Source organism: Agrilus planipennis, unplaced genomic scaffold, assembly GCF_000699045.2.
Source record: "Agrilus planipennis isolate EAB-ADULT unplaced genomic scaffold, Apla_2.0 scaffold104, whole genome shotgun sequence".
NCBI classification, from domain to species: Eukaryota; Metazoa; Arthropoda; class Insecta; order Coleoptera; family Buprestidae; genus Agrilus; species Agrilus planipennis.
The window spans coordinates 449,742-463,361 of record NW_020438892.1 but is presented as its reverse complement, the minus strand read 5'-3'; the positions used below and the strand labels follow the sequence as shown (position 1 = coordinate 463,361).

General features: G+C 39.0%; 1 protein-coding gene across 1 annotated transcript in view; it reads left to right on the top strand.

Annotated features, from left to right (window-relative positions):
• LOC108737069 overlaps nt 1-13,620 on the top strand; it is a 34,934-nt gene that overhangs the window by 20,580 nt on the left and 734 nt on the right. Inside the window, exons 2-8 of the mRNA XM_025973040.1 lie at nt 806-1,670; nt 4,407-5,097; nt 7,386-7,836; nt 7,892-8,113; nt 8,537-9,663; nt 9,729-11,201; nt 11,834-11,928. Of these exons, the coding sequence (XP_025828825.1) occupies nt 806-1,670; nt 4,407-5,097; nt 7,386-7,836; nt 7,892-8,113; nt 8,537-9,663; nt 9,729-11,201; nt 11,834-11,928 (4,924 nt within the window). The remainder of the gene's footprint in view (nt 1-805; nt 1,671-4,406; nt 5,098-7,385; nt 7,837-7,891; nt 8,114-8,536; nt 9,664-9,728; nt 11,202-11,833; nt 11,929-13,620) is intronic.

Genomic DNA, 13,620 nt, shown 5'->3' with positions numbered 1-13,620 from the left:
GTATTGACACAATATGTGATTGGGCTGACACAAAGCCTCGGAAAGGAAATTTCGTTGAAGGTGAGCGTGTTTTTAATGCCAATCACATTATAAAATTCGGAAATAACAAATCCGGAAGCTAGCCTTCAAACTTCTGATTTAAAAAGTGATTCACGTTATATAATTGGTGAGGTGATTCTGGGTGATTTAAGCAATATCATATCAATGAATTTTTTTATATTGCAGCTGGTAGGTTCTTAACCACAAAATAATTATATCGTGTCATTAGAATTGTGTTAAATCAATTACACAGGAATAAATAATTTCTCACTTTATAATTTTAGTACGATTCTAGTTTTAAATATTAAGGTTATGGCTGATGGTAAATACTTGCTGAAATATAATCATGTGCATTAAAATGACGTGAACAAATTCTTATTCCGGAATTTATTTCTTTGATACCTACTGCTTTCATCCAAGCTTCTATTAGTTTACTTTTTTCTCTAATTTTCCGAATATATTTTTTACATATATAAAACGGTTAGTTTTTATTGGAAAGTAGTTAATGTAGGCGAACAGTGAAGATCTATGTCTAAAGTGCTATTGATGCTTTTCACTGAACATATTAACTTTAATATTTGATTTAACTTTAGAAGAAAACTCCATCATCAAAAAAATTTTTACTTTTTTAACGTGTTTTTACAATTACAATTTGCGTGCACAATTCCTATGTAAATTTTTCCCTCATTCGAGTTATAAATTTTGCCATCAGATGGTGTATGCCCATTTGACGGATCCCAATTGAACTATTGTTTTTTTTCTTCAGATTGTAACCTATGGCTTTCGTCTGATAAATCCGACCTCTCGTCCGATGACCTGCCTTCAATCGAAGACTGCCAGATCTGGCTGTTGGATCATCATGTCAAAAAAGGTGTAGTTCTGGAACTGTCTCGTTTGAACGTCCCCTGTTCTAGGGGTTACCTGCTATTCTCAGGGGTGCAAAGTCACTATGCCCGTAACAAACGCCAGAAAAAGCTCTGTGGTAAAATAGAACAAGTCCCCGTTTCCGAACGTAACCTCTACTTCTCCCCATCGTCCTTCCCCGCAACCCTAAATCTCCGCGGATCCCCCATATTCTCCCTCATCTACGGATTAGTCGATCAATGTTACAATTTAACCTTCCTGACTAAAAACGGTAGCTACCATCTCTACGCAACTCCTGAGCTGGAATGCACCTTCAAAATCCATCTGCCCTACGGCAACAGGATCATTCTGGACATGGAAATCGGGAACGTGTCTATCGGAGCGTGTAAAGGGATCCTGACAGAAGTATACGACGGAAAAAGTTCCTGGACTCACTGTATCGATTCGGGACAACGCGATAATAATAAGAAAAGTGTTTCTCGAATTGTGTCCGCGGAAAACAAGTTGGAGATCCGAGTGTCCGCGTTGGGCGTTGAAAGTGACGGTCTCGAGTTCCAAATGTCCTATGTTGCCGAACCGGTGGAGGACATTGTCGGTCCGTGCGAATTCGGTTGGATCTCTTTGAATCACATGTGCGTTACGGTAGTGGAATCCAACAAGGTGACTTGGGCTCAAGCCGAAGATTCGTGCGTGAAATTGGGAGGACACCTGGCAAGCATCACCAATGATTTCACCGAATCCGTGATCGACAATCTCATTTTAAACAGGTAAAATAATTGTCATTCACTCGTTATGTAATATTATTATAATAAGTTACTTCTGTTCTATTCTCGCCAAAAGATCTGGGAGGGTGGACCCTTTAGGTCACCTTCTGAAGCCCAAGAAACTAAATACCTCCGGTTTTCTTCCAACTCTTTTTTGGATTCGAACTGTTCCAAAAGCAGTATGAGAAGCCTGAGGTCATGTTACCAACTTTCGACATCTGAGAAATATTTGCTCTCATATTATCTTTCCTTCTTCTTTTCGTTTATTGGGTTCTACTAGTACAATTGTTTCAAACAACATCACATCATTCAAACATCAATTTTTAGATTTCTTCTTTATTCAACTTAAGAAAAATCCCAAAAACTTTACAATGAGTTCCTCCTTGTACCTTGTAAATGCCTTGTAAAGAATTCTTGTGCGTTTTCATACCGAAATTGCCCAAGAACTTGTTCTTAACCAAAAATTTTCCTAAAAGCCCGAAAGTGCATTTTCATTCTAAAAGCTATCAGCCAGTTTGTGAAGAATTCTCAAACATCATTGCCTAAAAATCATCGTAAAAACTCCAAAGTTTATCACAATTTTCGTAAAGGATCCAATTTTTATGAACGTTTTCATAAATTCTTCAGTATCAAACCTTTCAGGTGATAAATCACACCATACCTTTAGCTCAAAAGCTTCCCAAGCATTTAATAAAAATTCTTTCCAAATCCACAATTCAAAACTCTCCAAAACATTTTGTAAAACAATCTGAACTCAAGAAAACCTTGTTAGGTTTTTCAAGTTATCTTGCATTTTTTACATCCAAGATGCAACTTATTTTCATTTTATTTCTTACTTTTAAAGTTGCGAGTTCTAACAGTTCCAAACATTGCAAATATCATTCTCAGTCTATTTCGCCCAAAAACCCAACATCCTCTAATTCGCTCCACGTGTCACCCCTTTGGCATATAGAATTTATTCGCCAAATGACGCACCCGATCATTTTTCTTTTCATACGTAACACGTGGCATCAAACGGCCGCTTCCGGGGTTTTCCCTTAATGGATTTCGTCAATCAACGAATGCTCCTCGGAGGTAACCGGAGCCACTTACTTCGTTCCTTCATCTCATCCTTCAGCCGAACAGTCGAGAGACGTAATATCATTAGGTTATCGGAAATGATGGAGAAGACGTTTGGCAGCCTGCTTTCCAAATCCGAGCACGTCGTGAATGTATATGTATCCAATATAAGGAGGGAGGATAACGATTAAGAAATTTTAATGGTAACCAACCGTGGAAATTAAAGGCAGAAAATCATTTGTTTCGGCGGTAATGAAATTTTAAATTACAGACCAGGAATTCGCGTTTAAGAAAGGAAACTAATGGTTGCTGTACAGAGGAAATTTGTTACTGAAAATGCTCCCTCATTCGCCCATTAGCCCTTGTTCATCCACCCAGCGATTTCGTCGTCAATTATTGTTTTAGCTACTCGATTCCGTTGTTTCAGTCGTCACTGTAAAACTCTTTTTGTGTCAGGTCACTATTTTTTTTATCATGTGGAATCTTTTTATGCCAGGTGAACGTACGAGAAATGGGAAATCGATAGAGGTCAAGTATCCGCAGGTACCTACCTACTCCGAATTCCTTTGCGGTTTCTGGAGAGACTGCCGTCGCAAAAATGAGTGGAAAGAACGAAATATATGTACAAGATACCGACAAAGAAAAGAATTAGAGATTGTTAGGATTTTCCGTCCTCTTCTTCAGATTTAAGGATCTTAATCCAATATCATAGGTGTTTTTTGTCCTCTTTTTAATATGTAATTGCCTGCTCCTAATCTCCGAGACGCACACGAGTATATCTTCAAAGTCTTAGAGAGAAAACTAATCCAAACTAGATAAGTGCCATTAAACAAAGGCACGTCTGAGAGCAATTACAAAACCGAACTTGGTACAAAGTAAACTCGCTAGACTGATATTTGTATCTTCTTTTCCTTATAATTTAACTGACAATGACAACAAAACTTTTCTTTCTTCAAAGCAAAAGCTTTTTAGTTGCTTGTTGCAAAATATTCGTGTAAATTAATTACTTATGTAAAGAATTTTTTACATTTTCAATCCAAAAGCAATCAGCCACTTAGGAATTCTCAAACATTTATGCCCAAAATTCTTCTTAAAATCCCGAANAAATATAATCATGTGCATTAAAATGACGTGAACAATTTTTTTTTCCGGAATTCACTTCTTTGACACCTACTGCTTTCATCCAAGCTTCTATTAGTCTACTTTGTTCTCTAATTACCGAATATATTTTTTACATATATAAAATGTTAGTTTTTATTGGAAAGTAGTTAATGTAGGCGAACAGTGAAGATCTATGTCTAAAGTGCTATTGATGCTTTTCACTGAACATATTAACTTTAATATTTGATTTAACTTTAGAAGAAAACTCCATCATCAAAAAAATTTTTACTTTTTTAACGTGTTTTTACAATTACAATTTGCGTGCACAATTCCTATGTAAATTTTTCCCTCATTCGAGTTATAAATTTTGCCATCAGATGGTGTATGCCCATTTGACGGATCCCAATTGAACTATTGTTTTTTTTCTTCAGATTGTAACCTATGGCTTTCGTCTGATAAATCCGACCTCTCGTCCGATGACCTGCCTTCAATCGAAGACTGCCAGATCTGGCTGTTGGATCATCATGTCAAAAAAGGTGTAGTTCTGGAACTGTCTCGTTTGAACGTCCCCTGTTCTAGGGGTTACCTGCTATTCTCAGGGGTGCAAAGTCACTATGCCCGTAACAAACGCCAGAAAAAGCTCTGTGGTAAAATAGAACAAGTCCCCGTTTCCGAACGTAACCTCTACTTCTCCCCATCGTCCTTCCCCGCAACCCTAAATCTCCGCGGATCCCCCATATTCTCCCTCATCTACGGATTAGTCGATCAATGTTACAATTTAACCTTCCTGACTAAAAACGGTAGCTACCATCTCTACGCAACTCCTGAGCTGGAATGCACCTTCAAAATCCATCTGCCCTACGGCAACAGGATCATTCTGGACATGGAAATCGGGAACGTGTCTATCGGAGCGTGTAAAGGGATCCTGACAGAAGTATACGACGGAAAAAGTTCCTGGACTCACTGTATCGATTCGGGACAACGCGATAATAATAAGAAAAGTGTTTCTCGAATTGTGTCCGCGGAAAACAAGTTGGAGATCCGAGTGTCCGCGTTGGGCGTTGAAAGTGACGGTCTCGAGTTCCAAATGTCCTATGTTGCCGAACCGGTGGAGGACATTGTCGGTCCGTGCGAATTCGGTTGGATCTCTTTGAATCACATGTGCGTTACGGTAGTGGAATCCAACAAGGTGACTTGGGCTCAAGCCGAAGATTCGTGCGTGAAATTGGGAGGACACCTGGCAAGCATCACCAATGATTTCACCGAATCCGTGATCGACAATCTCATTTTAAACAGGTAAAATAATTGTCATTCACTCGTTATGTAATATTATTATAATAAGTTACTTCTGTTCTATTCTCGCCAAAAGATCTGGGAGGGTGGACCCTTTAGGTCACCTTCTGAAGCCCAAGAAACTAAATACCTCCGGTTTTCTTCCAACTCTTTTTTGGATTCGAACTGTTCCAAAAGCAGTATGAGAAGCCTGAGGTCATGTTACCAACTTTCGACATCTGAGAAATATTTGCTCTCATATTATCTTTCCTTCTTCTTTTCGTTTATTGGGTTCTACTAGTACAATTGTTTCAAACAACATCACATCATTCAAACATCAATTTTTAGATTTCTTCTTTATTCAACTTAAGAAAAATCCCAAAAACTTTACAATGAGTTCCTCCTTGTACCTTGTAAATGCCTTGTAAAGAATTCTTGTGCGTTTTCATACCGAAATTGCCCAAGAACTTGTTNACATGCCTATCTGTCTACTTTTATTTGTTATTTAGTACTTAGGGAGTATTAGAAAGAGTAGAAGAACACAGGGCGTTACAGAAGTCAACATGAAATTCTCTCTTCTCAAACATTAAGGAAAGTCATTAAAGTCACAATTGAAGCAGAAACAGGAGTTAAAAGAGCTAAAAGTACGAGGGCGGTTCAATAAGTATCCGTGTTTGAAGACAGTGGACGTTCCTGAGGGAAATTGGTGTTGCCATCTATCAAACCACGCCAAAACGAATTTCAGACTGATTGATAAGTTAGTTTGGATTTGACAGCCATTCGACTGAGACGTGTTTCGTTATTTTCGATAAGATGGAAAAAGAGCAGTATCGTTTGGTAACTCGCTTTTTGTTTTTGGATGGGAAAAAATGCGAAGAGATGAAAACAAAGTTGGATACTGTTTATGGAGACATTTCGCCATCTACGACCACAGTTAGATATTGCTTCAACGAATTTAAACGTGGGCAAAGATCCGTTTTTGATAGGAACGACCAGGAAGCCTGGCAAACGTTGTTACCTAGGAAATAATTTTACGGATTTTTTNTCAGTTCTGCTTCGTATTACCAACGATAAACGTCAACTTCACGCCTGAAATGTTTATTAAGCGGGCAGCTGTAAAATTGAATTTAATGTGTGCATTACCCGAACATGTATATAATATAGCTTTATATCTGCTTCGGGCATGTGAACGCTGGTTGTAAAGTTTAACCTAAAAAAAAAAAATGGGGCTTTGCAAGCACATGTACCCTTAAAACAATTACCTCATTAGTATAAAATTATTTTGGGACGTGGTGTATGTATGTATGTATGTATGTATGTATTAGACGACAATAGCAGTGTGCTTGTAAGAGATTATCTAGGGGCTTGACAAATAAATTACAACCTAGTTAGAGATTGTATGGATTAGTCTAAAGGCCGCTCATATTCTGGTTGGATGCAACTCCAAAAGCTTGGAGCTTTAGCGCCCGACTTAATTGACCCAAATCCAACATTTATGTCGCCTAAATCAAGATTTGCGAAACTGCACTATCTTTCCATATGTGTTAGTTTGCGCATGTATCATCATTATATGTATACCTGTACATAATACAATATTTACCTACACGGTTTAGAAGCTTAGCAATAAACAATTAGCGCCTTACGATCATCTCAATCAACGAAGAAATCATTTATCCTGCTACACATGACCCTTAAAGGGATCATAAAATCCATTTATCGCAGTGCCATGCGAAGTCGGTTACGCACAAAAAATTAAATTCAAACTACGAGAAAACTTTTAAAATCCTACCTTTACTGCTTATTTGTAGTCCACTGGAGGGAGGAGGAGTTGAAACTATTAGTCCAAATAACACCACCGATTACACTACACACCGACACTGAAATAAAAAAAATAGTATTAATATTTACAGTATAGATGGAAAATTCATTTAACTTTTTATCCACTGGAAATTACTTCTAATTAATGAAGGAAAAAATTGTTGCTGCTGTTACATCCTCGCAGGGAATAGAACCCGGGACCTTTAGGTTTACGTACCAACGCTTTAACAGCTAAGCTACGAAAGGTGACAGCAACAACAACGACAAAACGTATTTATCAGATCACAAATGCGTCAAACTAATGTACATATATTAATTGATTAATTTGACAGAAAGATAATTTATAGTGGATCAAAATTAAATTAATTTTTACATTAATATTGAAAGCATTTCATATAAATATTGACAAATTCATACATTAGGTACACTAAAAAGAAGCAAAATATTATATTTTAAGTTTTTAATTAGGAATATATTTTTCATTTCATTGCCCCCTTAGGTCTGTTCTGCGGTTTGACAAAATGCGAACTGAACCCGTGCATCTTCGGCACCTGCGAACTGACAGGGAACAATTATAAGTGCCACTGCGAGCAGGGTTACAACGGGCCCAACTGCGAGTCGAAACAGAAACCGTGCGAGAACAACCCCTGCGAGAACCGGGGCGTGTGCATCGAAAAGGGCACCAATTTCCACTGTCAATGTCACGCGTGGTGGGAAGGTCCGAGGTGCGACAAGCGAATGTTACACATACCGTTCAAACCTCTCAGTCAACGTATGCTGGAGGAACCTTTCTGGCTGGGACTTATCACCGTCACCGTCGTCATGGGAGTGATCGGACTCTTCTGGTGCGCCAAGAGACATTTCCCGGAGAAAATTGAAAAGCTACTGGCCGAGGAAAGCGAACGGAGTCGCAGTAATCGTAAGCACCTTTCTGTTGTCATGAAATAATCCAATTCAATTCGTTGTTCCTTTAGTTCCATCGTTGAGAACGTCGCTGAGAGAACAACTGGCAGCTTCGAGTGCGTCAACTGTGACGGTGATACCTAGCCCAGGTTCAGGCAATCCCCGTACCCTGTTGGGCAGATTTGGTATTCGCAAGCCTTCGATCCTTAGCCTCACCAGCCCACGCCAGAACGGCTATTCTCCGGCCACGGCTCGAACATTTAGTTTGGACGATTTACTTAAGCCAGCTAGACGTAAGACGATGCTACGGCTTAAGTGGTCTCCGTGGTGGTGCTTACCCCTCCCCCTTTACACTACACTTATTAAATAAATAAACAAGGACATGCCAGAAAGTAACACTTACTGCTGCAGTATCTCTGGCATCTCCTACTTTAACACATACGATACTTTTGATGTTGTCTTTCTCTCTCTATCTCTTTCAAAATGTGTCCAATTGCGTACTAACTCTGTCTCCCTCTCTGTTTTTTCTTTCACACTTTCTATTGCGTGTGGCTGGTAGGTGCACATTTAAATGTTGTTACTGTAGTAGAAGAGCTTTGCATTCGAACTGCTTCCAACACTCGCTAAAGTTAATGAAAGCCCTGTTCTCACTCGCATTACACAGTGAGAAGAGAGCCGTGGAACTTAAACGCCATATTGTCACTTTCACGTCTTAGGTACGCCGTCGCCTAGAAAACGAAACAACTCGACGCCCACGAAGAAAAACAACGCGGAGAAGAAGCAAATACTCCAACAACTGATGACGTCGTCGACGGGTGCCCAGGAGGCCGCCAGAGAATCGATACAGATGACTGAAAGACGAGCGGATCCAAAGGCTGAGAGTAAAGGTAACGACGTAAAGGAAACGAAACTAACAGAAAGCACCACCGCGAACGTCGGCGATCCGAAACTAGAAAAGAAGGTGACGTTTGCTAGATTGCTGAACAAAATATCTGCGGAAATGAGTTCCGCTTCAGATGTCGAAATGGGAATACTGAAGTCTGGAAAGATGGCGAGTATGTTCACTAGGTCGTCAAGTACTCCACCATCCCCTATCACCGAGATGAGATCCCCAAACAGCACGTCTAGTAACCAAGGAAGTGACACGTACTCGAGTTCGGACCTTGCGATTCCGTTAACGTTGAGTTACAACGTTTCCGAGTTCTTGTGCGGTCGGAAACAAAAGCCTGCTAGTGCCGATTCGATTTTGGCGATGTTTCGAAATTTTTCTTCCGCATCTTCCTGTAACAATAACTGGCCTTCTTCTTTAAAACCGTCCCCCAGTACGACGCCGACGATTTCCAGTCCCCAAGACGACTACGCCATCGATGAAGACTCGACTTCGTCCATAAACACCCCCATTTCTTACGCAAGCGTCACTCTGGACAGCCCCTCGAAACATTCCAGGATGTCCGGTACCATAGACGTGCCAGTTTTCGACGCCCTAAGCGCCCAAAAGTGTACAAGCGGCGGTGGAAGCAACCTTCTTCATCCTCCAACGATCCTGTTGGAGATACCTAGCACAATCAACAAGTGCCTTTCTCCCATTCGGGAGATGCCAACTCCGTTGCCATCCCCCATGCCTTCTCCCGCACTCACTCCCATCATGCACCGTTCCAAAGCATCCTCTATCAACGACATTAGTGTTGACAGTAGCGACGATAAGTTCTCATTGGACATTCCAAATATCAACGTGAGCGACGAGGACGACTTTAGGTTTAACAAGGACACAGTTATAGATCCACAAGCCGAAGACGGATTAATCCAAGAAGAAGCTGCTGCCTTACAACTTAAATCTTCTAAGGTATTTGAAGCAATATTTCTCGACTCCAAATGTCGATGTCTAATTATTTCGGTTTTGTTGTCCAGGTTTCCGAAATTTCTCAAGCCGAGTTACAGCATCCAACAACTACATCAACAAACACCTCCCCGCAGAAACAGCCCTTGGTTATTCCGATGCTTACAGTACAAATGCCTTCGCCTACTCATCATACGTCACCTCGACTTGTGTTGGATTCGCCACCTCCCCAGAAGTCACCCTTCATCAATATCGACGAATGTCCGGACGGTACACCCGGCCACTGTCGAAAATCATTGAAAGATTTGGATAAGCCCAGCTCGCTAGACTTAATGTGCACTCCACCGATGATAACCATCACTTGTAACATGAGCGAAGTGGAATCGGACGCAGAGTCGATTTCGCCAGCGATTAAAAAGACTCATCATCTTGGTTCCGGAACGTCCACCATGTGTTATCTAAGTCCTTTCGCGCTTGGTCAACGAAACGACAGAACAGTTTCGGAATCGAATCTTAGTTCGTCAGGATACAGTTCCATGGCCAGTCCGGGTTCTTCACGTTGCGGCTCTAACAACCCCTTGTGTCCTTCGGAAATTGACGATCCGAGTCTTCATTCATATCATCCCATCCTAGGTCAGAAGACGTCCCGCCTTAAGTCTGTTCCACCTTTAGACAACTTCCCAAAACCCAACGAGGTGAGGGTTGCAAGAAACGTGCGGGAAATATCCGATTCCGAAACGTTATCGGACGATCCCTTGGTCGAATCGAACGACGAAGGTATCGGTACAGACCACATAGACGAGAAAATAGACGAGGGAGAGGTGAAAAGTGCTAAAGAGCTTGAAGTGTTCATAACAAGCGATTGTGATAGTACGAAAACGTTGTTAAAAGTTCCGTCAATTACTAATTTAAGCGCTAAATGTTGTAGTCTAGAGACCAACATGGACCTGTTGATGCCTCCTAGTTCGAAGAAATCGTTATACTTGCCTTCCATCGTTATCCAGTCAAGTGATACTAGCAGTCTCTGCGAGAAACACCTGAGTCCGGTTAGTTCGCGAAGTGAGAGTCCGTTAAGTGACAAAACCACCGGCGGTATCGAGCGTTTTTCGCCACAATTTTACGGCAGAAACAAAGACTCATTGCCATTCACAGACTCCGATGGGCTCTATGACTTTCCCAGCACCGACAAAGTGAACATAACGTCGTCTTGTACTCAGCCTTGCAGAAAATTCACGACTAGAAGGAAAGAAAAGAAGACCACGAGAAACTCAAAACTGCCCAGTCCAACAACTCTCATCCAGAATCTGGACGTTCCCGGCAAGGAATCACACTACAGGGTCCATCCACCTCGAAAGACGAGTCCAAAACGAAAACTGCGAGGTCAACAAATCCTGAGCTCTTCTTCCAGTTCGGAAAGCATCATCTCGCCGAATGCAAAACTTAAATCGACCATGCCTTGCATCGAAGACGTACGTTGGTCGTACAGCAACGAGGAGTGGTCAGATTCGAGGTATCAAAAAACTTCTGAGGACGAAACGCGAGATGTAAGTACGAAGAAAGTCAGTTTTATATCACCGACACTGTTCTGTTTGCATGTTTTTAGATTATTGTCCAACTGTAGCGCAGTTAAACAGAAAACGAAATGGAATTTCACGCAGTATTTCGGCCGTTTACAAATGCACCTTCGCACTTGAAGTAAAAAACAATCACGCATTCGCTCCCAAGCATTTGCATCCTGCTTCTACGTAATAAGACTTGTACATACATTGAGTCCCCAAAATCAACAACCATATTCAAATGAAAAATGTAGCATATAGAACACTAAATGAAACATTTGCTTCGAAAATTTCTTTATGAGATTTAAATTTGCATTTTATCAATCACTTTTCCTTTAAGTAAAACCACCCTGTATATATAAGCCGTTTTATTTGTCGAAGAAACAGTCACTTGTTTCCAAACTACTATTTTGGGACACCTTGTATATACCAGAGCAATTTTTATAAATGCAAACCTAAAATCTAATAAAACTATCTTTTGCTTGAATTTACTCTCAAAATAAGCTGCTTAATTTGAATAAATCCCAGCAATAGAGCCAGCTAAATTTCATCTAGTTCACATAATAAATAAATATAAACACTTCAATTTTTGTTTCTCTTCTAATAATGTATTTTTACAGGCTGCTAAGAAGGTACGACATTACCCAAAGTCATCAGAAGATCTCACAAAACCCAAAAGAGTCAGCAGGTTAAGAGCAATTGGTCATCAAATAAGGTAAGTGGGACCAAATGAATTAAAACGATGTTTTTTGAAAAATACGTTCATTTTAATTAATTATGAACTGCAAAAATCATCGCTTTATTTCAAATAGTAAACAAAATACATTGAGGTTAAAAGTTTGTTTTGTTTTGAAATAAATCCAAGTAGCAAGTGTATTGCTTCGAAATTGTTTCTACAAGTTACTTTGCAATTAAAATATTAACTTACCAGGTATTGGAAATTAATACAATAGAACAATACATCTTTCCTGGCACAAATATGTATCACAACTTTAACATTTGACTAAACTTTTCAAAGTATTCGACAGCAGTTCTAACAGTACCTACCAACCCAAAAGAAACCAAATCCCAAAAAGTAAAACTGATTAATCATGGTAGCATTAATTGTTAATATAACAAAAATTATCATTAAATCAAATCGCTATGATGATTTTACATGTTTAAACAAGAATTTTGTCAAATATACCAGATTTATAACAAAATCCCTTGTTCATTACATGTAATACCAGAAAAATGATAAAATAATATTTGTATCACCTACTAATCGTGAAACGGCGATTATTAATCGTTTAATGATAAAATTAAGTTTAAAGTCGTTTTGAACCGCTACACTGTACAAGGAATGGCAATAAATGATGAAAAGGAATGGCAAAATGGTCGCCACTTGGAAAAATCATGTTCATGGAAAGCAAATAAACATTACAATTTCGCCATCCAGAAACACATTTAATCAAATATTGCATTATTAATAAACGTACCAATAATTACAACATAATATAAAATGAGCAATTATACACATTTACCTGAAAACTTCTGCACACAGCTATACGGGCAGCGAACACCTAATAATAATGGCGTACACGCGCACATCGTCTTCATCATCGCTAAGTCGCTCCGCCCACGGAAATAACCGATAGGCGGCAAATTTAAATTTACACTGTTTACAAAGTTGTAAAAATATCAAAATTGAAGGCGTATTCGAAGCAAAAACGTAAAATAATGCCGTTACTATATCGTTTTCGACTTCTTAATATACAAATAGAGAATATTAAAATACACCATTAACCTGCTCAAGATCTGAATTTTTAGGTTATAAATTGATTTTGTATTGAAATAAATGAAAGTCATTATTCATTTGTAATAAAATACCTTCGTATATAATTAACAGAAGAACTTACCAATTCATTTATAATGTCTTAAATTTATCTAGGTTTCTACGAAGATCACAAAAAGCATGTTAACTCACTTATTATTTAAAAACAACAACATTATCAGCGGGAAAAATAGAGGGGGGAAGGGATATTCATAAACTTGCATTTTCGCAAAAAAACGATTGAATATACAACTGGCAATGGAAAGTGGTGTACTATTTTCAAAATCACGACAGTAATGACCTACGTTTTCAAATTCACTCTTTAATTATGAACCTGAATATTCATAATAAATATATTACGTAATTCCCTTTACATATGCAACCACGTAAACACCATATATATATAGGAAGAAGCTTTTATTTTATTGATTATTGGAAATTAATCATTACAGACGCATTTTGTTGCAAAAATGCGTTAGAAAAGGCAATTTTAGCCACTAAATTACTTTTGCTAAATAGAGAGGCGTTAATCGTAAAATATGTAAAATATTTTAAGGTTAAAACACAGCACAATAATACCTACTATTTAAACAT